This window comes from Rhinoderma darwinii, chromosome 3, assembly GCF_050947455.1.
Source record: "Rhinoderma darwinii isolate aRhiDar2 chromosome 3, aRhiDar2.hap1, whole genome shotgun sequence".
Taxonomy (NCBI): domain Eukaryota; kingdom Metazoa; phylum Chordata; class Amphibia; order Anura; family Rhinodermatidae; genus Rhinoderma; species Rhinoderma darwinii.
Genome location: NC_134689.1, coordinates 384,624,883 through 384,650,282, shown reverse-complemented (window position 1 = coordinate 384,650,282; position 25,400 = coordinate 384,624,883). Strand labels below are relative to the sequence as shown.

The 25,400-nt window shown below is 44.8% G+C and overlaps 1 protein-coding gene across 2 annotated transcripts in view; it reads right to left on the bottom strand.

The window, feature by feature from the left end:
• RHOBTB2 (Rho related BTB domain containing 2) overlaps nt 1–25,400 on the bottom strand; it is a 67,816-nt gene that overhangs the window by 31,288 nt on the left and 11,128 nt on the right. The window contains exons 1-3 of one of the 2 annotated variants that reach the window (XM_075858884.1): nt 11,775–12,308; nt 1,837–2,038; nt 1,318–1,421 (exon numbers count right to left, since the gene is read on the bottom strand). In XM_075858884.1, coding sequence (XP_075714999.1) covers nt 1,318–1,421; nt 1,837–2,038; nt 11,775–11,785 — 317 coding nt within the window. In that variant the 5' untranslated portion in view covers nt 11,786–12,308. Of the gene's footprint in view, nt 1–1,317; nt 1,422–1,836; nt 2,039–11,774; nt 12,309–25,400 lie in introns of those variants that run through there. The other variant, XM_075858883.1, reaches the window with a different exon arrangement.

Genomic DNA, 25,400 nt, shown 5'->3' with positions numbered 1-25,400 from the left:
GACAGTGACGTCAAGGGCTTCCCCGGGCAGTAGCGCTTAAACTAGCGCTGTGCCCGGGGAGACCTCGGTGAGCGGAGGAGCTCCCTCTGCTCCTCCGCTCTGAACTAATTCTGAAGCAGGGTTCAACTGTATCTGTGACCTGAGGGCGCAGATACAATTGACAGCGGGACATACACCACCCTGGACACTGCCCAGAATCTGGGACTGTTCCGCTGAATCTGGGACAGTTGGGAGGTATGGCATTGTCAGCTTTTCCTTTTTTATCCTTTAAAGAGGTTGACAACCACATCCGTATGACCTTTTAAAGCATATGGGTGTCATATAGGGGGGGTCACGGTTTGAGACCAATGTATCAGCGACTTCTGCTCTAGTGAAATCGGTCTGTCCTTGAATGGCCGCCGTGTAGTTAAGAGTATACATTTTTGAGGCAGATTTTTATATGCAAGCATTTTTGGCACGTTTCTTACTATTTAGCAAATGTAAAAACCACGGGCGATTTTTGTTTTTTCTGCCTCCCATTGATTTCAATGGGGGCTTAGAGGCAAAAACCGCTCCAAGAAAGAGCATGACACTTTTTCTTTTCTCAAGTAGACAAAAACCGCCGGGGGAAAGAAAATGCCTCTACCTCATATTAAAATCAATGGAGGGAGATTTGGGGCATTTTTTGGCGCTGATTCTGACGCAGTTTCCGAATCCAAATCAGCTTACTAAAATGCAGTTTGAACAGGGCATTACATTTCCCTTGCAGCTCCAGGGGATTATATAGCTGGCTGCATCTTCCCTGCTGAATGCTGATTTTCAGAAGCTTCATTCCTAAAAGGGGTTGCCATTGTGAGACATTGTGAAGTGGGCTTCACTTTAAAGGGGTTGTCCAATCATAAAAAATTTATGGCCTATCCTTAATATCTGATCGCTGGGGGTCCGACTCTCGGCACCCACGCCGATCAGCTGTTTCAAAGGGGCCATGGTGCTCGTGTGAGCGCTGCTTTGCCTTAATTCCTTATCTGCTCGTACTGTGAATTGCCGACAAACTTGTAGCAGTGGTTCACAGTATTACCGCCTTCTCCTATTCAAGTGAGTGGGAGAAGGCTGTAATACTGTACGCCGCCATTAAAAGTGTGTCGGCGATTCACAGTACGAGCAGTGACAGTAATGAAGGAGAAGCAGCGCTCGTACAAGCGCCGTGGCCCCTTCAAAAGAGCTGATCAGCAGGGGTGCCGGTAATCGGACCCTCACGATCAGATATTGATGGCCTATCCTGAGGATTAGTCATCAATTTCTTGTGACTGGAAAATCCCTTTAATAAATTGATCATACCTTCCATAAGCAAATCGTCTGTCTTTATGGTGATCTCCAAATGTATCCCAAAGTCTCAATGATACGCTGACATCATCAACGACATCACGGGAGCGTTCCAGCACCTACAACCCAGAAGAAAATAAACCAAAGATAGTCTGCTACAGCGTAATAGGATATCTCAAGAGAACAGTACATAATCCCCTATCAGTTTACTTATTAAGGGACTGTGCAGAAAATCTATTCATGTATGTCCCATGACCCTGTAAGCTTACAATTTAATTTCCTGTGTCACACATGTACATAAATTTCATTGATCGGTCGACCTTCAGGGTTCAATGAATAGGATATTGGAAGAAAATGGAATACACAGACAAAAGAATAGTCTCCATGAAAATGTTTCCTTGATGTTTCATTGGATTAAATGCCCCTAATGTACCAGGACAGCATCACTGACTACTATGCCCAATTGTTGTGCAGTGCCGCAACTCCCATATTCCTCGTATGAAGGTAAACCAATACATATAAATTAATACCCACCTCTTGGCACACACGGTACTGATCTATGGCCCAAACGGTTGGCACATGTGTAGCAAGAAGCTGGTACTGTGTCAGTGTGGCGTTACATGCCCGTGCACAGATTAGGCGAGTTTTCCCAACGGCGTTGTCTCCGACCACCACACATTTTATCGTCTCAACATTGGGACGTTCATAATCCATATCAGTGTCCAGGAGCTGGGATCTGTATGTTTGTGGAATGACAGAGAAAGACAAAATGAGCCTGGGATATGGATTTATATGGGATCATACTATTAGGGCGCTATTATAAGATGCATCCGCTAACATTGGCGTAGTACAACCTGCAATATAAATTTCACTTTCAACAACTATAAAAAACTGCTTGAGCTTACTAGCAAAACAATTCATGTAACAGTATGTGGCTAAGGCTGCAGACAAACAAATGGGCAGGACGCAGACACAATGCAGTTGAGGACGGGTTGGATCTGATCCCAAAGCAGCAGCAATGCTCAACACCATTACAGTAAACCTGGGGTGCGCTGAAAAATGCTTTCACCTATACACAGCAGGGGGCGCTATCAAGACACTGTATTCTAGCCATGCAACTGTAACTTGATCGCAATGCAAAGTCACTGCATTGAGTCACATATTATGCGGGCCACTACATGAAGGGCCAAATCATATAGATAATGGGACCTGCAAAGTGCGGATGTTCAGCAACAGTTGTGGTGTGGTCCAGACCTTGTATGTTTAGGACAGGGGAGTACATAGAGCAGAAGGGGCCCAATAGCAATAATCACAATGAGGCACCCTACTGTTATCTGTTTATTTTATAAAAACCCACCCATCCCAAGATAGGGGGCCCCAGAGCTTGTTGCCCTTGCTATCACTCCTGGTCTTTTACCCCTCACTTGTTTGCTAGTGTTGCAGGTGCAAACAACCTAGAAAAGGTGTATAGGGCTAGCCTGGGATGCTGCCCTTCTCATGGACCCCACAGTGTTTGCATTGGCTACCCTTTTTTTTCATAAGGTTATAAAGTTAAAACAGTCTTGAAAGCTATGTAAACCTTTCAAGCTCAACTATGTATAATGTAATATGATGAAACTTTTAAATAGTTTTCTATTAAAAAATGTTTTTACTTTTTGAGCTACAGCTTCTATATATCCTGTATACATATGAGCTGTATCTTGCCATCAAAGACAAATCCGTCAGGACTGACAGTTCGGCAGAAAGCTGTTCCAGCGTGTCTCTATTAGCGATCACATCTTAGTTCATGAACTCTCTCAGCCGAGTCGTCAGTCCTGCTGATGTGACGGATTTGGCTTTGACGGTAAGATACAACTTTTATGTATACAGGATACTTAGAAGCTGTATTTTAAAAAGAAAAAAAATTATAATAAAATCCTACTTAGCTGTGTGAATGGGACATGTCAGGACACGTTTTCAGGAAATAATGAATGTTCTCATTCACTGACAACAAGGAATAAAAATGGTGTGGAATATAAACACAAAGTATATCAGAAAGTTATATAATATTTCAATGTACAACAAATAAAATGTATTAGAAAAAACAGAAACCCCTTCAACCAGGCCATTACAAGACCCCACAACACATGCACTTGAGTATTTAGATCTGTGCACTATACGTTTTGGACCTACAATTAGTGTGTACTGTGGGAAAGCCCCTACGTGCACGCTAAACAGGTCCATAGTGCCTCCTTAGCCCGAAAAAGTGCCAAAAGAATGACCTTTTGGTCATTTTTTTAAATACGATTCTTTGGGTGACGTATGTCACTGTATAGCATCTGACACAGGTATACGTATGGGTCATGAGCTTTTCAATAGCCTTTCATGACGTATACGCAAAACGGATACCATGTTGGTCTATGGGTGATGAATGCGTTAATCAGATGCCTAATGCCTAACAGTGGCATCTGTCACCCATAGACTATAATGGTATTTGTTTAACATATACGTCATGAACAGGGTCATAAGAGTTCTTGATGTATCCATTTAACGTACACCATTAAGCTCTATGGCGACGAATGCCACTGTTAAGACATGCATCACAGTCTATGTTTTCTGTGCACAGAGCCGTTCCCTTTCAGGATCAGACCTTAGAAAGCTGGGTGATCAGGTACTTTCTTACTCGTCGCGCACAGGTATGTATACTGCTAGACTCTACATCCGTATGAATTCTGGACTATAGGGTCCCATGTTATTGGAATTATTCCTGAACGTACTCATATTCAGATGAACGTGTGCAAAATCGGCAGTGAAAAAAACGGCCATTTTTCACGTCCCATTCGCAACCTTGCGGGACCTGTTTTCACGGATCCCTCATAGTATTGAGTCTATTGAGGGACCCGTGAAAACTGACAAAAATAGTACATGTCCTATTTTTCACAGGCCCTTTACACGGTCCGTTAAAAAAACGGCCTCTGTGAACAGCCCCATAGAAATATATGCAGTCATGTGACGGCCGTTAAAAAAGTCTGTCACACAGACTAATTATACATTCGTCTGAATAAGCACTAAGTGACTGAGCGTTCAGACGTCGGCTCAGACAAGCTGATCTGATGTTTCAGGGAAAATCTGAATAACCTCTGCACGTCTAACAAACTATAAGTCTCAGAATGCAATACACTCGCCTATATAGAGGTACATTAAAAAAAAAACATATACAAATGTAGCAGAGCTGAGTTTATCAGATGCAGATGGTAATATCATATTAATCATACCTCCCAACTTTCAAGTATCGCAGAGGGGCAAATTTTTTCCCTTTTAAGCCACTCCTCAAATCCCGCCCATCCCCGCCCATACACACCCGCTTAAGCCCACACAATATCATGCTCCCATAGTGCCTCCCACACAGCATAATGACCTTATAGCTGCTCCCATACAGTATAATGCCACCATAGATGCACCCATACAGTATAATGCCCACACAGATGTCCCCATACAGTAAAATGCCCCCACATATTCCCCCATACAGTATAAAGCCCCCATAGCTGCCCTCATACAGTATAATGCCCCATAGTTGCCCCCATACAGTATAATGCCCCATAACTGCCGCCATACAGCATAATGCCCCCATAGCTGCCCCATACAGTATAATTTCCCCATAAATGCACCCATACAATATAATTCCCATACAAATGCCCCATACCGTATAATGCTCCCATACAGTATAATGCCCCATAGCTGCCCCATACAGTATAATGCCCCATAGTTGCCCCATACAGCATAATGCACCCATAGCTGCCCCATACAGTGTAAAGCACCATAGCTGCTCTTATATAGTAGAATGCACAATACAGTATAATGCCCCCACAGCTGCCCCATACAGTATAATGCCCCTATAGATTCCCCCACACAGTATAATGCCCTCATAGCTACCAACATACACTATAATGCCCCATAGCTGCCACCATACACTATAATTCCCCTGTAGCTGCTCCTATACAGTATATACAGTATAATGGCCCTCTAACTGCCACCACACAGTATAATGCCCCTTAGCTGCCCCATACAGTATAATTCCCCCATAGCTGCTAATGCCCCCTTAGCTGACACCATACACTATAATGCCCCTACAGCTGCCCCATATAGTATAATGCCCCTGTAGCTTCTCTCATACAGTATATTGCCCCATAGAGTATAATGCTCCTTAGATGCCCCCATACAGTATAATGCCCCATAGCTGCCCCATACAGTATGTCACGATGGGTATGTGGACCCACTAGGCCGCACCGCCGTAGAAGCTGGCCAAACAACAGTCCTATTACAAGAGTACCTTTAAGGCTGGGTTCACACAACCTATTTTCAGGCATAATGGAGGCGTTTTACGCCTCGAATTACGCCTGAAATCACGGCTCCAATACGTCGGCAAACATCTGCCCATTCATTTCAATGGGTTTGCCGATGAACTGTGCCGACGACCTGTAATTTTACGTGTCGCTGTCAAAAGACGGCGCGTAAAATAACAGCCTCGTCAAAGAAGTGCAGGACACTTCTTGGGACGTAATTGGAGCCGTTTTTAATTGAATCCAATGAAGAACAGCTCCAAATTACTTCCGTCATTGACGCCTCGCAAAATGCGAGTACGAGCAATTAAGTCTGAAATGCAGGAACTGTTTTCTCCTGAAAACAGCTCCGTAATTTCAGCCGTAATTGACGTTATCGTGTGCACATACCCTAATAGTCCAAACAGTAATGGAGGCTCGGCACAGATGAACTAGCAGACACCAGACATGGAGTATATCAGCAGGCGTGACAGGTGGCACAACACGACTACAACAGTCTAAGGCACAGGAACAAATATAGCACGAGATACAGGATACAGGTAGCAGGACACGGGAACAACGGGAACAGGATAACACTAAGGGACCATTTGCTAAAACTAACATGGGTAAACAAAACAATGCTCAGGCAAGGAGTGAAGGGGCAGGGCCCTTCTTATAGTCCAGGGTGATATGGGAGTAATTCGTAAATTCTTAACATGTGTGTACAATAGCCCTTTAAGGCCGGGAATAAGCTCGTGCGTGCATCCTAGTGGTCACTGCAAGACAGGACGGCCGCATGTGCTGGCATCCTCGGGGAGGAAGACGTCGGCAGCATGAAAGGGGTTTGCGACCGCTACAGTACTCCCCCTTACGCCCCCTCTTCTTGGGTCCAGAGCGAGAAAAGAATCTCTTAATGAGGGCATGGGCATTGAGGCTCTCTTCTGGCTCCCAGGACCTCTCCTCAGGACCAAACCCTCTCCAGTCCACCAAATAGAAATTCCTTCCTACCCTTTTGAAGTCCAGTATCTCCTTCACCTCAAACACATCAGATAAACCACTGGGAGCAACTGCAGGATTGGGAGTCTTACTGTAGTGGTTCAGGACCACCGGTTTCAAGAGGAACACATGAAAGGAGTTGGGGATTCTGAGGGTAGGAGGCAGCCGAAGCTTATAGGAGACAGGGTTTATCTGTTGTAGTATCTCAAAGGGTCAGTGGAACCTGGGAGCAAACTTGTATGAAGGCACCTTTAAACTAATATTCCGTGAGGACAGCCAGACTTTGGTATCTGGAAGATACTGAGGCGGCACTCTTTTTATATCCGCTTTTTGCTTCATGCGATCGACTGATAGCAGAATAGAGGACCGTATCTGTTGCCAAATTTGCAGAAAGTCCCCAAATGCAGAGTCAGCAGCAGGTACCTGAGATGTAGCCGACACAGGACGAGGGACTCTAGGCTGTTGACTGTACACAATGTACAGTAGAATGGTGTGGAAGTGGTGGACTCACTTGTGTGATTGTTGTATGAGAACTTGGCCCATGGAAGAAGCTGTACCCAGTATTATGCTGCATGGAGATGAAGTAACGGAGATAATTCTCCATGATCTGGTTAATCCTCTCTACTTGACCATTGTACTGGGGGTGATAAGCTGAGGAAATGTGCAATCTCACATCCAGGAGTTTACAGACATCTCTCCGGAACTTCGAGGTGACGGGGCAAGCCATGCAAATGGAAGATGAGCTGGATAAAGAGATTTGCCAGTCGAGGAGCAGAAGGAAGACCGGTCAGCGGGATAAAATGTGCCATCTTTGAGAACCGGTGCACCTCCACCAAGACAGTGCTGCATCCTGCGGAGGGAGGAAGGTCTGTGAGAAAGTCTATCGCAATGTGCAGCCAGGGGGCATTGGGTACAGGCAGAGGCTGGAGCAGGCTGGCAGGCTTGTAGTGAGCAACCTTGTTAGAAGCACACACCGCTGCAGCAAGAGACAAAGTCCACAACGTTTTTTGGATTCTTTTTATATTGTGTAATTATTGTCAATAAAATATATTTTTTGTACATTTCCTACTTTTCAGTCTTCCAGCGTCAATCCTTCTTTTTTGGTTCTTTATTGCATTTCTGATGCTGTTAGGGTTTTACACCCTGAAATCGACCCATTTGTCCACACATATTTCTATGTGCGACTTGCTCTGGGCTTATGGTTATGCAGATTTCTGTTGCTTTTCTTGAATCGGTTATATATATCTTTGGGTAGCGTGGGCCACTAGAAATGACGAGAAATCAGGTCTCCGGTCTTACAAACACCAGCGTGCCCAGCCAGTTTAAATCTGTGTCCTCAGCGGAGAATTCTTCCCTTGTCTGCCAATCAAACAAAATTCCTCCGCGGAGGGATGTCTCTAACTTGCAAAGGATTGACAGTGACAATGCAGGACGAGTCTATGATATTCTGAAGGGACATGGACTGGGCATCGGCCTTCACATTCTTGTCAGCGGGACGATAGTGGAGCACAAATTGGAAACAGATGGAGAACAGCGACCACCTGGCTTGACGGGGGTTTAGTCGTTGAGCTGACTGTAGATAGGTGAGGTTCTTGTGGTCGGTGTATATCAGTATGGGGTGAACTGCGCCCTCTAGCAGATGTCTCCACTCCTCCAGAGCCAATTTGATGGCCAGTAGCTCCTGATCCCCAATAGATTAGTTGCGCTCTGCAGAGGAAAAAAGTCTCGAGTAATAGCCACATGCTACTGCCTTTCCTTTGGAGCTACTCTGGAACAGAAGTGCACCTGCACCAACAGAAGAGGCGTCCACCTCAAAGAGAAACGCCGAGACACGTTAGGATGATGGAGGATCTAGGCTAAAGTGAAGGCTTTTTTGAGGCTATTAAATGCAGATTTTGCCTCTGGAATCCACACCTTAGCGTTCACACCCTTCTTGTTAAGGGTAAAGAAGGTAGCCGTCAGTGATGAGAAGTTTGGGATAAACTGCCAGTAGAAGTTGGCGAATCCCCAAAAACGCTGCATGGACCACAGGCCTTGAGGACGTGGCCATTCCAGGACGGACTTTACCTTTTCAGGGTCCATCTTGAGACCTTGATCCATGATGATGTAGCTCAGGAAGGGCAGAGAATTTTTTTCAAAGATGCACTTCTCCAGCTTAGCATACAGACGATTCTCCCTTAATCGCAGTAGAACTTGACGAACATGAAGACATCCGCAAACTGAGAGAAATTAGGGGGTAATCCTGCCAATGACTGAGGCAGAGGAGGCTGGACAAGATGGATCTGTAACAGACAGCGGTTGTGACATTTGGAGCCCATTGGAGAACCTCTCCGGACTTCCAGTCCAGCACTCGGGAATATAGTTGGAGCCAAGACAGGCCCAGTAGGACAGGATTGATGGCTTTCTCCAACCAATCCTAGGAATTGGAGTTTTTTTGGCTTCTGAGGACACAAACGCACAACATGACCTCCGAGGCCGCAATACAGACAAAGTCCCAAAGTGCGTCTCCGTTATTTCTCCTGGGCTGACAATTTGAGCCGGTCCACCTGCATAGGCTCCTCTGGTGGAACAACTGATGAGGGCAACAGGGTTTGCTGAAAAGTAGGAGCCAGCCTGTGGAATCTTCTCTCCCGACGAACCTCTTGGGATCGCTCCCGGATTCTCATGTCAGTCCGGGTGGCAAGAAGAATGAGGTCATCCAGGGTAGGTGGCAGATCACGAGCGGCAAGTTCGTCTTTAATCTCAGAAGACAGTCCCTGCCAGAATGTAGCCACCGAGGTCTCGTTGTTCCAGGACAGCTCTGCCACCAGGGTGCGAAACTTAATGGCGTACTCGCCCACGGAGGTGTCTCCCTAGCGAAGTGTCAGCAGAGATGCAGCTGCGGACGAGGCTCATCCTGGTTCCTCAAATACCATGCAAACAATCTGTAAGAAACACTGGAAGTCACCGGTCTCTGGTCCCTGACGTTCCCAGATAGGATTCGCCCATGCTAGGGGAGAGATGATAAAAGCGATCCTTGCGCCATCAGAAGGAAATTCTCTGGCATGTAGACTGAAGTGGATTTGGCACTGGTTCAGAAATCCCCTGCTGGAGCAACAGGAACAGGTGCCGTGATGGCTGCAGCTTGCGCATCCAGTCGCTCTGCAATAGAGTTCACTGCCAGGAGGAGTTGGTCTTGTCATGACTGAAGGTCTCGCAGGTCTGCCTGCGTGGCTTGTGACGTCGTCATAGTCTTGGGTTGACCAGCGGGGTCCATGGCCTCAGCATACTGTCATAGTCCGTGGGTATGTGGACCCACTAGGCGGCACCGCCGTAGCGGAGTAGCATCTGGCCAAACAACAGTCCTAGTACAAGAGTACCTTTAATAGTCCAGACAGTAATGGAGGCTCGGCACAGATGAATTAGCAGACACCAGACGTGGTGTATATCAGCAGGCGTGACAGGTGGCACAACACGACTCCAACAGTCTAAGGCACAGGAACAAATATAGCATGGGATACAGGATACAGGTAGCAGGGCACGGGAACAGGATAACACCTAAGGGACCATTTGCTAAGACTAACATGGGTAAACACAACAACGCTCAGGCAAGGAGTGAAGGGGCAGGGCCCGTCTTATAGTACAGGGTGGTCTGGGAGTAATTAGTCAATTCTTAACATGTGTGGCACTAGCCCTTTAAGGCCGGGAATGAGCTCATGCACGAACCCTAGTGGTCACTGCAGGACAGGACGGCCGCATGTGCTGGCAGCCTCGGGAGGAAGACGTTGGCAGGATGAAAGGGGTCTGTGGTCTGCGACCGCTACACAGTTTAATGCCCACTTAGCTGCCCCTAATTCCAGTGCCCACATATAAAGTGCCAGTGCCCACATAGTGCCACACTGCCCATGTAGATAGTGCCACACACAGTGCCCATGTAGATAGCGCCAGTTTCCACAGTAGATAGTGCCACAGTGCCCATGTAAATAGTGCCATCCCCTTGTAGATAGCGGTACCCCCCTACTGTAGCCATTGGGACTCCCTCTGGGGCGGAATCTCTTGCCAGAGCGTCGGCAACTCTGTGGCTGGGGATTCCGCTCCAGTAGGAGCCACTGACGTCACTGTCCATATATGGACAGTGACGTCGGGGATTCCCTCTAGGAACGGAATCCCAGGCCACAGCATCCTGAGGACGCAGATACAGTTGACACAGGGAGTCTGGGACATACCACTGGCCGCCCAGGACAGCGGGACACCACCCGAAATCCGTGGCTGTCCTGCTCAATCCGGGACGGCTGGGAGGTATGTAGTGATATCACCAGAGAAATAGCTATAAGGGTGCTGAAGTTTTTGAGCATCCAGAACCAGGAGCCTATACCCCCTATGCCCTTATGAGGCATACAGTACTATAAATGACATATAATAGGGGGGGGGGGGCTGTGTTAGATTTTGCATTCAATTACGTCTTTGGATATCACAATTAGTTTAATCAGTGGTTTTACATAGGACTGCAGGTCATCTACTATGCATTAAAGAGGGGGCAATAATGCTACCCATAGGGGTACAATGTCCAATTCAGCTTGCTACATCTGCAATATAAAACAGTAGCAGATGACCTGATAACTACCTTGGTTCTGTACAATAAGAATTGTAAGATTTGTAAGCCACTAAATCCTTAAAGAGGCCACAGATTAAAAATTACATTTTTTCAAGCTCAGCATTTATAAGATAGAAAACTATTGGAGCAGCGGAGAAAAACAGGTCATAGTACGCTGAAGAATACGGTGTCTCCACGGCACGAAGCCTGGTTAAAAAATAATAACATTCTCGCCCCATTACGTTTTTGTGGAGAACCTGGTCACATTCTTAAGACTAAGGATCAAAGTTTTAGAGAATAAAAACCACAGCGCCAAAGCAACAGGAAAATCACATGACAAGTAAAAGTAAACAAGGGGGCACATTGTACAATCCTATGAATAAGAAATGCAACGTGCAACATGGTACCCCCAAAATAATAAATGCAACATGCAACATAAATCACAAGACCCCAGATAACCCAGCACCCACCGACATCACACCAGTCATAGTCACACACACACACACACACACACACACACACACACACACACACACACACACACACACACACACACACACATATAGCTGATACTACACCCAGTCCCAGTAAGGTCTGTCCCATACATGGCAGCCATGTTGTCACCCGCACATCCTCTCTGCAGATTTGAAATCGACAGGCCAAGGCTATGGGTATATGTGCCTAGCTATAAATACACATGTATAGTGCTGGTGTTTGCATATATCCATCTATACCCGTTTATGTGTGCCCGCCTTCATCTATGTCTGCACACATGCCCAAGGGATAGCAGCTGCAATGTGTCTGTGTGAATATAAATTTCTAAAATTTGTGTATCTTGCTATAAAAAGATTTGCCCTTGCGGATCTAATAATAGATCTCGTGCCTATTGGTGAATGGAATGGCACCGTATACCTACGACGGCGTGCCTGTAATGTCACATTATCGGTGTCTCGAATGTATCAGTGTGTGTCACATTGTATGCGTGTCGTGCAGCCTGGATATATCAATGTGTGCAGATGTCTCCGTGTATCTGTATATTGCAGCGTGTATAGTCCTGTGTCATTAGGAGAGCGTCTATAGCTGTGATGGGCGCAGGTTGCAATTCCTCATTTCCAGCAAGGAGGTGTGTATGTGAATATGTCTCCAATGAAGGGGAGGAATTCTATTTTAACAGGAAGGGAAAGGCTTGAGCGCCACCTGCAGGCACCATTGTGTAATAGACATCTTTCACAATCCAGCTGCTGCTCATGAACAGTATGTTCTTTATTTAATAGGATATGGATAAAATGTTGTATATAGAAGACGGTGAACTTGTGCTACTATTATATTGATGAATCCGTATGGATGCGCTATCTGTAGTAAAATCATGTAACACAGAGATACGAGTTGGAGGACAGATTGCATAGGATCAGGCAGGGGTATAGCTATGGGGGTGCAGAGGTAGCAGTCGGAGACAGGCCCTGGTGCCTGAAAGGACCCAAAGGCTCCTCTGCCACATAGGAAGATACCAGTATTATAATGGCACGTGGTAAAACTGGCGATTTTATCAGAACATCGCTAATGGAGATGTAAAATGTATTCCTATAGGAAACAATGGAGGCTGAAATACAAAACCATATTTTTTCCTCCATTATCTTATATGCGGCGATTGTAGCTTTATAATTTCGTCTATTGGTAAAACGCCAGTGAGGTGAATTGTCTGTGACATTTAGATGTCATGGTGGAAGAACATTTTTACATCTACATTTGCAGATTGAACATAGTTGTTTGTGCCATTTGAAGCGTCACACCATGAATGCCCGGGTCAGAAATTCCCTATTATACATCTATTATATGTAAAGATAACTTCTTGGTAGTTGATATAACCTTCTGCACACATATAACTACCCCCTCGGTCATGAAGCATTACTCAATTATCAGCACGTACATTTTATACTGCAAATCTATGCCCTCCGTCTTACCCTCTGCCAGTTTATGCCCCCGCACATTGTCATGCCCACCTATCTGTCACATTGCCAGGATGTCCTTATCCCCAGCCTGCCCCTTCTATTATCCACACAGCCAGCCTGTGCATGGCACATACCCATCTGGTATTTCCCATCAAAGTGCCAGAGAATAGCCCCTATCACTCACATATCCATTCAGTCTGTGACCTCCGGCTCCCACTTTGGATCGTCAGGATTTATTCCTCGACGCTCTGCTATTTTGCTTTATTACATAACTATATTTCTCTGGACATAATTGCATGCTTGACGTATGGGTGTTTCCTAAATATTCTATTTAATCCTTCCCACAACATTCAATATGGTTATACAATTAAAATAAATAAATAAATACAGTAGCAATGCATACAGTGCACTGAGCAGCACACAAGGGATCGTCCAGTATTAGTAAAAGGGTCTGATTTATTTATTTTTTTGAGGAACAGCGCCGCTCTTGACCATGGGTTGTCTCTAGTATTGCAGCTTAGCCGTATTCGCTTCAATGAGGATGAGTTGCAATACCAGACACAGCCCATGTAAAAGATTGTCGCAGAACATTTTTCTAACCCTGGACAACCCCTATAACAAAACGAATAGTGAAACGTATTTATATATACACACACACACACACACACACACACACACACACTATAACAATGCTGTGCTTTAGGGCCCCCACAAATGCCAGGGTGTGGGTGAGACAGCAACCTGTACCCCTCCTATAGCTAAGTAACCAGGACTATAGGGCCAGGTTCCCACAGGGCATCTTATGAATGTATAAAATTCACATTGCAGCATTTAATTTTTTTGCTTTGGTTTTGAAGTGTTTTTTGAAAATTTTGCCACTTTTTACATTTCTAGCATGCTGCCCGGCAGAAGTTACATCTGGCTGAACCCTTCACCTGCAGCAGCCGAGTCAGCCAGAGCTGGAGAGATGCTTCCGTATCTACAGTATGTTCCGCTTTAGCTTATTGAGAGGGGTCTGTAAAAGGGGACCCCTCTCCAGGAAGTCCATACGTTCTTATAGGTTATATTGATGGGAGTTTTCTTTTTTGTCTACATTGGTTAATCCCTGTGCCTGGAAGCCATAAACGCAGACAACTCTAAAGAAAAAAGCTCTAGTGTGTATATAGTCGTATAACTATGGAAAACAATAAAATTAGCATAAAACTACAAGTCATTTCCCCCGGTAATCCATACTTAAAGGGAATGTGTTGCCAGAAAAACATGTTTGTTTTTTTTTAATTAAACATTTAGTGTGTAGGTGATTAAACATTGTTCAAATTTTTTTTATTTTTTTCACGAGTCAGGAAATATTATAAATTAGATTCTAATTTATAATATTTCCCATTGCTGGTCACTAGATGGAGCTATTCCCAAAATTGCAGCATTGCAAAATTGGGTAAAAAGCCCTCGCTCTAGTGAGCTTTCAGCATCCCCCCCTCCTTTATCCTGGCTAGTGCCGGGATAAACGAGGGGTTTGAACGGTGTATCCTCCTACACTGTGTGTCGCCATTTTTTGAGCTAACACACAGTGTAGTAGGTTTACATACAGTAGTAAACGTACACAAACACGAACATACATTGAAATCTCTTACCTGCTCCTGCCGCCGCGGCTCCCTCCGGCCCGTCCGCTCCCGCTGGTCCAAGTGCACAAGTCCGGAAGCCGCGACCGGAAGTAGTAATCTTACTGTCCGGCCGCGACTTCCGGTCCACAGGAAAATGGCGCCGACGGCGCCAATTTCAAATTGGACTGTGTGGGAGCGGCGCATGCGCAGTTCCCACACAGACGGCGTACACAGAAGTGGATGGGACGGGAGCCGTTAGCAGTCCCTATGGGACTGTGGCTGCCGTATTCCATGTCTGTATGTGTCGTTAATCGACACATACAGAAATGGAACAAAAAATGGCAGCCCCCATAGGGAAGAAAAAGTGTAAAAATAAGAAAAAGTAAAACACAAACACAAAAATAAATATAAACGTTTTTAATAAAGCACTAACATCTTTAACATATGAAAAAAAAATTTGTGATGACACTGTTCCTTTAAAGCATATTGGACTCTATTACAACTAACTCATTTTGTAATGCAGGTGCCCAGCATAAACAGGGCAAGTTAAATATTTACACTCCCTGATCATGCGTTGTGTCCTGGGGCGGCCCAGGTCACATGAGAAGTCTGGTCATAGGTGTGTCTGATTAGCATATTCATTATATGTAAATATTAGCAGGCAGTGGATTGTGGGAGTCGTATTTCCAGCACTAAGTTGCTTAGGAACGTACAGAGAGTGAGTATATATGAGAGAGGCCGGGCTAGAGCAGGATACGTGACGTGTGACATGTTATATAACACCATGAGGAGTTCACATAAGGTAGCAGTTTATTGTCTGAGAGCAAAGTAATGGTAAAATCTGCCAAAGATTTCAAGACAACATAAAACATCGCCAGCCAATACCTTGAACCCTTGAGTTGTGCGTAAAAAAAAAAAAAATGTAGGTTACTTAATTACATCTGTTTCTGGGAATAATGGATGACAACCAATATGGTCTCAGCTGCCACTCAGCTTTCCCATCCTCCTAAATGGCAGGCATGACTGATTTGGCTGTATTACATTGCCCATCTTTCTATCGTCTGGGAAAATTCAGCGACAACCCCTGTGGGAGCTGTAATCGTGGCTACAGTAATTTTTTTAAAAGCGGAATAGCAAAAGATATAACCAAGAAACCACGGAATACAATTTTAACCACGACATAACAAGATGACAGCAGGACTTGTATTTACAGGTGATTTCGGATATTAGGTAGAAATGCTCTACGCTATAGACATCCATAGTTTATGCAATAAATGTGTGATCGGTGATCCCCAACCACTGGGACCCCTACATAACCAGGGGAACAGGGGCACCCTGATCCTAGTTCTGCTTGGTGAGGCGCCCACCGGTCATTGCATCCTGGCAGAGATTGAATTGAGAGGTGGAATGTCTGTGGCTCTCTTAATCCAAATCTATGAGAGTCATGGAAACAGCTGAGCAAGCTCTCACAATGTAGGAATCCCACCTATCTGAAATTTATGGCAAATCCTCTAGGTATAACATACACGTATACAGTGGAAAAACTCCTTTAAAGCGGATCTGTTACCATACTATGCTCTTGTGTTTAAGTGCAGCATATTATAGGGACAGGTCCGCTAATAAAGAATATACCTAATAAAGAATGTTTTGGGTATTCAGAGATGCTGTACCAAATGATGTCTGTAACCTCGCTCAGTATAAAGAGCTCAGTAATATGGCAAGTTGTATAAACTAGATGACTCCTAGTGGGTGGTAAGTTAAATTTAAATTCCGACAACCATTTGCCAATGGGCTACTAATCTGACATACATCAATAAAGGGGTATTCCTAGAATCAACATTAATCACCTAGTTTAGATCTTGAGAACGGGGGTCCCAAACTTTCTGTTCTTCCTCACTGCTTAACCGCAAGTGAGGAGGAGATTGAATGGAGCGGTGGTCGAGCATGTGCGCTGCCGCTTCTTGGGAATGACGGAATCAGCAAAGTACATCGCTTGGCTCTATCCGTCATTCTCATAGACATTGAATGGAGCGGCAGGTGCATCCTCGACCGCCACTCCATTCAAGCTCCTCCTCACTGCAAGGGTTGGAGAGGAGGATTTGGGGTCCCCAGCGATCATAAAATGATCACCTATTCTGTGTATTTCCAGAATCAAAAATTAACACTAAAGACTACTCATTGATAGTATATCTCAAACTAGTGTGTACATGTAGCTGGGGAAGTTATCTATTTTTTTAACTATTACATTTTGGTGAGGGAATGCAGAGTTTTAATGGATCAAATAAAAGCTCTTTTTTATTATTTACTATAGTGTGCCCGAAAAAAGGTATTTTTTGCTAGCGTAGATAAGGTGACTGCCGTTCATGGCACCATTATTACATTTTAGTGAGCGAATACACAGTTTTAATGGATGAAATAAAATAAAAAAAGTTATTAACTACTATAGTGTGGTGGAAAAAAAGAAGTATGGAAGGCACTATATGGGAATTGTATTATATGCACTATATGGGACTATGGAAAGTATTATTACAGGGGCACTATTGCAGCCACTATACTGTGCAGTGGGCACTGTGGCTGCCATATGGGCACAGTATTAGGTGATATTTTAAGGAAACTAATAAAGCTTGTACTATTATTTTGGCATTGCTATGTCAGGTTCGGTTATATTAGCACTGATATGACTGGTTCTGTCATATATAGACACTAATATAGCTGGTAATTATTTTGTTTTATGCCAATGATATTTGGACACAGTATGGCACAATTATTATTAACTTTAACTGGGCATTCTATGGTAGTATTAAAATGGCAAAATTCAAGGCCATTGCAAGACATTGCATTCAAACTTTAGTAGCCTGAACCCATTTTCCACCCAAACTGTGGGCTCTGTTCCACCTAGCTGCCATACGTACAACTAAGGCCTCATGCACATGGCAAACAAGTGTACACAGACCTTGTAATCAGGGTTGCCAACCGTACGTAAAATTATGGAAAGTCTCCAAAAAAACAGGTGTTTTTTTTTTCTGCCGTCTGTAGTGTCCGTCAGAAAAAAACCACTGTCCGGGATTCATTCTTCATCCCCCAAAGCGTTGCACTGCGCATGCGCCAAAATGTGCACGCACAGTGCAAATAAGGGAGGAGTAAGCCGCGGCCCGCGCCAAATGAATTCAGGAGCAGGAGGAGGGTGTATGGAGCCAAGTGAATGACAGTCTGAGTGAGGTGGGTGCCTGGATTGGACCAGTCCAGTCCTCACATCAGTAATGGGATGTCAGGTGACTTAGGTCAGGTGAATGGACTGGCCCACTCCCAGGCCTGTACCGACCTCACTCCCGCGTCATTCATTTGACTCCGTCCGTCCTCCTTCTGCTCCTAAATGTGATTGACATCAAGCAGAGGGGAGAGCGGTAGCAGTGGGGCGGTAGCGATGGGGGTGTGGCGGTCAGACTCACTAATCACAGCCTCGTTAGCAAATAAAGTTACGTTAGCAGGGGAAAGCTACAAGCTGGGCTGTGATTGGTGAGTCACTCCTAGCACACTGCACAGTGAACAGGCAATGATTTTGGAATGAGTCCGTAAAAATTTTGGTCTGTCTGTGATTTTTAGCTCAGTTGTCCAGATATTGTGAGCTCACTGGCGTATAGCTGCTGAGTCTGAGACTGTGGCAAGTAAGGGGTTAAATGTTCCATTATTTGGCTAGGGAACATGATGTAGCCTCCCTGGCCCAAGGTCAAGTATGATTGGCCAAGGGGTTTGCTAAGGAGGGTCCGCCAGGTCTATGAATTCTGGTCAGATCGAGGACGCCAGTCCGAATCCTCGAGATGTTGCCGTGGCTAAAGCGGTACCCCAAGATGGGGGAGGCCGCTCTACTTAGGACGGGTTTCTCATTCGGTTTTTTCATCCCTTCTGTTTTTAACCCCCGAAACTAGTTTTTCACGCAATTTGAAATCCGCTGCGGAGTTCCCAACCGTCGGTTTGCATTTTCGTATCCAACACTGCAAAACAGATATTTTTGGTAGGGGTTGTTGGGTGGTATTGCTTCCGGTTCCTGGTGCCGGTTGCCCTGTGTCTACTATTTCGCATTACTTAAAGGGAAGGTGTCACGAAAAAAAATTTTTTTATATGTTATTGCTTTTAGTATGTCATTAAAATAAATTTTATTTATTTGTGTTTTTGTGTTGTACTTTTTTCTTTTTTCTTTATTTTACTTCTCTATGGGGGCTGCCATTTTTTTTCCATCTCTGTATGTGTCGATTAACGACACATACAGAGATGGAATACGGCACATACATCCCCATAGAGAATGCGAACGGGAGCCGTTCCATTCACTATAGCGTACGCCATCCCACACAGTCCAAAAGGAAGGTCTTCGGCTGAGCGACATCCGGCGCCATTTTCATGTGGACCGGAAGCCGCGGCCAGACAGTAAGATAACTACTTCCGGTCGCGGCTTCCGTCCATATGTTTAGAAGCAAGGACTAGGAGCGGAGGGAGCGGAGGCAGTGGCAGCGGCAGGAGCAGGTAAGTTATGTTTGTGTATGTGATGTGTGTGTATGTTCGTGTTATACGGTGTGATTACCACTGTATCTAATCCTCCTACACTGTGCATTCGCTCAAAAAATGGCGGCACACAGTGTAGGAGTTTTGAACGTTCAACCCCCTCCTTTCTCCTGGCACTAGCCAGGAGAAAGGAGGGGGGATTTTTTGAGGACACTAGAGCGAGTATGTCTTCTCCAATTTTGCAGCATAAAGCAATGAGGTTGCTTCACCACATGCCAATGCTGCAATTTTGGGAATTGCTCCCTCTAGTGACCAGCACATGGAAATTTTATAAATTAGAATCTAATTTATAATATTTCCTGACTTGTGAAAAAATGAAAAAAATTAGAACAATGTGTAATCATTTATATACTAACAGTTTAACTAATAAAAAATATATTTTTTTCAAGCGACACATTCCCTTTAAGTTTGCGTACTGGCGGGGTGCAATTTTTGTCTCATGTCGACGGGAGCCCACTTACCAAGTTTCAGTTCTCCGCTGTTCTTAAAAAGTCACTGCTGTACACAGGTTTCTCTCCGGCTGAATTTGGTACGCACTCTTTCTGCATAGGTGCGGCTACTACTGCCAGCGAGTTGGGCCTTTCTGACTCTGAAGTTCGCTGCATTGGATTCCGGCGTTCAGACTGTTTCGCAGGTTACGTTCGCCCTGATTTGCTGCTGCACTAATTTTCTTTATTTTAGGTTATCGGCCCTCGGTGTGGATATTGGGCGATTCTTATGTGTTCTGGGCTGAACATAGCGCTGCTATCCTTTCCCTGGGTTTTCTGGATGCCGAAGTGTATTGGAGAGGACTACGGGGCCTACGTTGGTTGCAAACGTTGCCCGAAGTGGTTGACATCAGCAGGCATAGGATGGTACCAAGAGTCTTAGTGATTCATGTCGGGGGCAACGATCTTTGTTCTGTCCGCTTAGGGGAACTGATTGCTCCCATCCTGTCTGACCTTGAGCGTTTTGCCTCTTTTTTCCCTGAGCTAGTGCTGGTATGGTGTAAATTTGTCCCCCGGGTGGTGTGGCATGGGGCCCGTGATGGTAATGCAATTGAACGAGGGAGAAGACTGCTTAACACTAGAGTGTCCCGTTTTGTGAGGGATAGAGGTGGGGTGGTTATCCGGCACAGGCAGCTGAAAGGGGACAACCGGTGTTTGTTACTGCCCGATGGTGTCCATCTTACGACCATTTACATATTTTTATCTGGCTTTCAAGAAGGTATCGAACAGGCCTTATTCTTGTTGGCTGGGTGTCGTGGTGGGCCAGAGTAGAGTGTAGTGGGATTACACACCCTCCTCATGGCAGTTTATATTAATGGTGGTTTTACCTACATGCCCTATTTATGGTAGTAGGCCGGCATTCCGGTTATCTAATTAAGAATGGTTTTACCAATACTTGCTAAAGTTAAATTTAAATTCAATAAAGCTGTGGCCGACCCCGAGTCAACCCACGTTAAAAGTACACAGGTTGTTAGTGTTTAATCTGTTTATTAAACCCTTTTACAAGCCATTAAGGTTTTTGGTAAGTACTGAAGTGGAGGTTGGCAACCTTGCTTGTAATGCGGCCGTATTTTTCCCTAAAAGCAATTTAAAATTGCTTCAGTAATACTCCATGCAACTTTTTTTTTTACAAGGATTCTGCATGAATCTGTGAGAAATCAGGGCACATTATGCGCCCGTAGCAGTCTATGGGCACTGTATTATAGATCTATATAATAGAGATAAGTTATAAGGCAGCAAAACTCATAATTCTCCTATTCTCTTTCAGCAAACACAGAAATCTCTTTGGTACTACAAGATAGGGCGTGTTTCAAGTACAGTAAATATTAGGCTAGGTTCACATTAAAGCAGATATGTTCAAACAGATGATGTATATGTTTTATATTTTTTTCTGGAGTGAATTGTATATGATAGATGTATATGAAGGACAAAAATATGAATGTTAAAAGTGTTAAATCCTAGGCGTGAGGAACATATTAATATGTTAAAACGTTTTTACATTTATGCCTATGCAGACTGCATATTCGGAATAAATGTAATTTCTATTACTTGCAGTACCACTTTTCACCACTGTGCTAGTGGTAAATTATTCTGTTTCCAGTAAAAGAGTGCCACAGTCCAACACATCTAGAGCAGTCAAAACTGAGATGACTTAAAAGGTGTTGTCTGAGATTAGCAAAAAAGGTTGTTTTTTTTCCGAAACAGCGCCACATTTGTGTATGGACTTTGTCTGGTATTGCAGCTCAACTTTTTTTTTTCACCTGAATGGAACAGGCACAGTCATAGACAAAAGTGGTGCTGTTTCTAGAAAATCCAATACCACCCCTTTTAATGGATCACTCCTTATAAGAATTTTATGCACTGACAGTAAAAAATGGATCACTGTATTTGGTCACCCCATAACCCACAAAAAACGAAATAAAAAGTGATCAAAAAGTGTTATGTACCCCAATATGGTACCAATAAAAACTAAAGCTCACCCCGAAAAAAACAAGCGATCACACAGATCAATTGACAAAAAAATAAAAAACTAATTTAATTTCAACAATTTGTTTTTTCCGTGTAAAAGTAGTAAAACTATATAAATTTGGTATCACCGTAATCGTATTGATTTGCAGAATAAAGTTAACATGTCATTTTTTCAGACGGTGCACACTGTAAAAAACAATGGAGGAATCACTGTTTTTTTCCCATTTCACCCCTCAAGGAAACTTTTTCCAGTTTCCCAGTACATTATATGGTACAATGCTGTGAAAAACTACAACTCGTCCCGCAAAAAACAAGCTCTTATATGGCTATATCGACGAAAAAATTTAAAAGTTATGGTGTTTGGAATGTGGGGAGGAAAAAACAAAAAAGAAAAACAAAAAAATTGCTGCGGCGGGAAGGGGTTAATATTGTGGTTATCGTATACATGCTGAATATCAGGATGTTCTCCATCAGCCTTAGGCCAGATTCACACGAACGTTGCGTTTTTGCGCGCGCAAACAACGCAGCGTTTTGCGAGCGCAAAAACCATTTGACAGCTGCGTGTGTCATGCGTGTCTGATGCGCGGCTGCGTGATTTTCGCGCAGCCGGCATCATAGAGATGAGGCTTGTCAACGCCCGTCACTGTCCAAGGTGCTGAAAGAGCTAAATCTTTCAGCACCCTCGACAGTGAATGCCGAACACAACTGCGAAAAACCTGTAAAAAAAAAAGATAAAGTTCCTACTTACCGAGAACTTCCCGGCCGTTGCCTTGGTGCCGCGTCCTTGGTGACGCGTCCTTGGTGACGCGCCTCTCTTGACATCGGGCCCCACCTCCCTGGATGACGCAGCAGTCCAAGTGACCGCTGCAGCCTGTGATTGGCTGCAGCCTGTGCTTGGCCTGTGATTGGCTGGAGCTGTCACTTGAACTGAAGTGTCATCCCGGGAGGTCGGACTGCAGGAAGGAGACAGGAGTAATCGGTAAGTTAGAACTTCGGTTTTTTTTTACAGGTTAATGTATTTTGGGATCGCAAGTCACTGTCCATGGTGCTGAAACAGTTTAACTCTTTCAGCACCATGGACAGTGACTATCTCCTGACGTCGCGTACCGATAATTTTTTTGCCGGGATCGGCCAAAACGAGTTTGGCCGAACCCGGTGAAGTTCGGTACGCTTGTCCGGCTTCGCTCATCGCAAAGACACTCCGTTTGGATGTTCGGAAACAGAAAAGCACGTGGTGCTTTTCGGTTTTCATTCATCCTTTTCACTGCTGTTGCGCGAATCACGCTCGTCCCACGGAAGTGCTTCCGTGTGGTGCGCGTGATTTTCACGCACCCATTGACTTCAATGGGTGCGTGATGCGCGAAATACGCAGAGTTATTGAACCTGTCGCGCTTTTTGCGCAGCAGACAAACGCTGCGCAAAAAGCACGGACTGTCTGTACTGCCCCATAGACTTGTATTGGTCCATGCGTGCCGCGTGAAAACCACGCGGCCCGCACGGACCGAATACACGCTCGTGTGAATCCCCCCTTAGGGTATGTTCACACCGTTTTTCGGGGTGTAAAAGCCTCGAAAAGCGACTGAAAAGACAGAAGCTGAACGCCTCCAAACATCTTCCCTTTGATTTCAATGGGAAAAACGGCTTTTCGTTCAGACAGCGTGTTTTTTTAAGCGGCCATTTGAAAAAACAGCACGGAAAAAAACGACCCGTAAAAAGAAGTGCATGTAATTTCTTGGGCTGTTTTTGGAGCCGTTTTTCATTGTGTCAATAGAAAAACAGCTCCAAAAACGGCTCCAAAAAACGCATCAAAAAATATTTGATGCTTTAAAAACGGCTGAAAATCAGAGGCTGTTTTCCCTTGAAAACAGCTCCATGTTTTACAGTCGTTTTTACTTAAGTGTGTGAACATAGCCTTACACTTGTATCACCTTTCATTCAGCTGCACGGACATTTTTCCAAACAGTGACTCGAGTAATATGATTCAAGAGCTGCAAGCTGGGACTACTCACTAGTGCTATACACGGCAGGATTATTTTAAAAAAACGTCGGAATCCAGTGATCTCCATCCTGTGACTCACCGGTTATTGCAAATACTACAACTCCCAGCATGCCCTGACGACCATCAGTTGTAGTTTTGCAACAGTTGGAGAGCAACAGAATGGAGATTACTGCTGTAACCCATAGCAACCAACCTGACTACATTTGCTCTGCATTATAGCACATAATTTCTCTGCACCATCTTATTAGATAGGAATTTATAGTGTTTAAAGATTTTTTTTGGACAGCTATTAATACTATCAATCCCCCCATTAAAGGAGTTGTATGATTTTGCCAGTGTAAGTCTTGTCTGGCCAGACATTTGTTCAGATTTGTTCTTACAAAGCGGCTTAACGTTCTGGCTCAAAAAAGGGGTCCTGGGTGGGTAACCCCCCTCTATGATGACCATATGGACAGGGATTGTCTTCATAAGACCTCTGATGTTGCTTATATTGGGGAAATCAACTAAATATTTGTTTCTACACCCCTAAACCGGACACCCACACCCCAGATTGGACACCAGAGAGTTTTTAGCAACGGCCATAAATTTAGATTGCTCAAGGGGTTGTCCAGGCATGGAGCGGTTTTTCATACTGATGACCTATCCTCAGTGCGGTACGGAAACCCGATCCTTACGCTGTGGCAAACTTTACAATGTAAGCCTATAGGAAAAATATTCTGCAACACCAGAAATTGAGAAATCTGTCGGAGTTGCAGAATATTTTTCCCATTAGACGCTGTATAGTTTTCCGCAGCATATTTTAACAGTGCAGAAATTCACAGGAAATACACCACGCGTGACTACACCCCAAGGGGGCATATATATAACACCTAGAAAATACCTTCAGTTAAAAGTTCCAGAGTTATTCCTCCATATTAGGCCTCATTTAGACGAGCGTAATATACGCGCGTGCGACGCGCGTGCTTTTCACGCGTGTCGTACGCACCTATATTACTCTATGGGGGCATGCAGACAATGCGTGAATTTTGCGCAGCGCGAGTGCGTTGCGTAAAACTCACGACATGTTCTATAATCGTGCGTTTTTCGCGCATCACGCACCCATTGAAGTCAATGGGTGCGTGAAAACCACGCAGGTCGCACGGAAGCACTTCTGTGCGAACTGCGTGATTCGCGCAAGAGCTGTCAAACTCTGAATGTAAACAGAAAAGCACCACGTGCTTTTCTGTTTACTAACATCCAAACGGAGTGTCTTAGAGATGAGCGAACCGTCCGAACCGAACCGAACTTCACCGGGTTCGGCCGAACTCGTTTTGACCGAACCCGGCAAAAAATGTTCCGGTACGCGACGTCAGGAGACAGTCACTGTCCAGGGTGCTGAAAGTGTTAAACTGGTTCAGCACCCTGGACAGTGACTTCCGATCACAATATACATGAACGTGTAAAAAAATAAATAAGTTCTGACTTACCGATAACTCCCGGCTTCTTCCTCCAGTCTGACCTCCCGGGATGACAATTCAGTCCAAGTGACAGCTGCAGCCAATCACAAGCCAATCACAGGCTGCAGCGGTCACATGGACTGCCGCGTCATCCAGGGAGTTGGGGCCGGATGTCAAGAGAGGGACGCGTCACCAAGGCAACGGCCGGGAGACCGGACTGGAGGAAGCAGGAA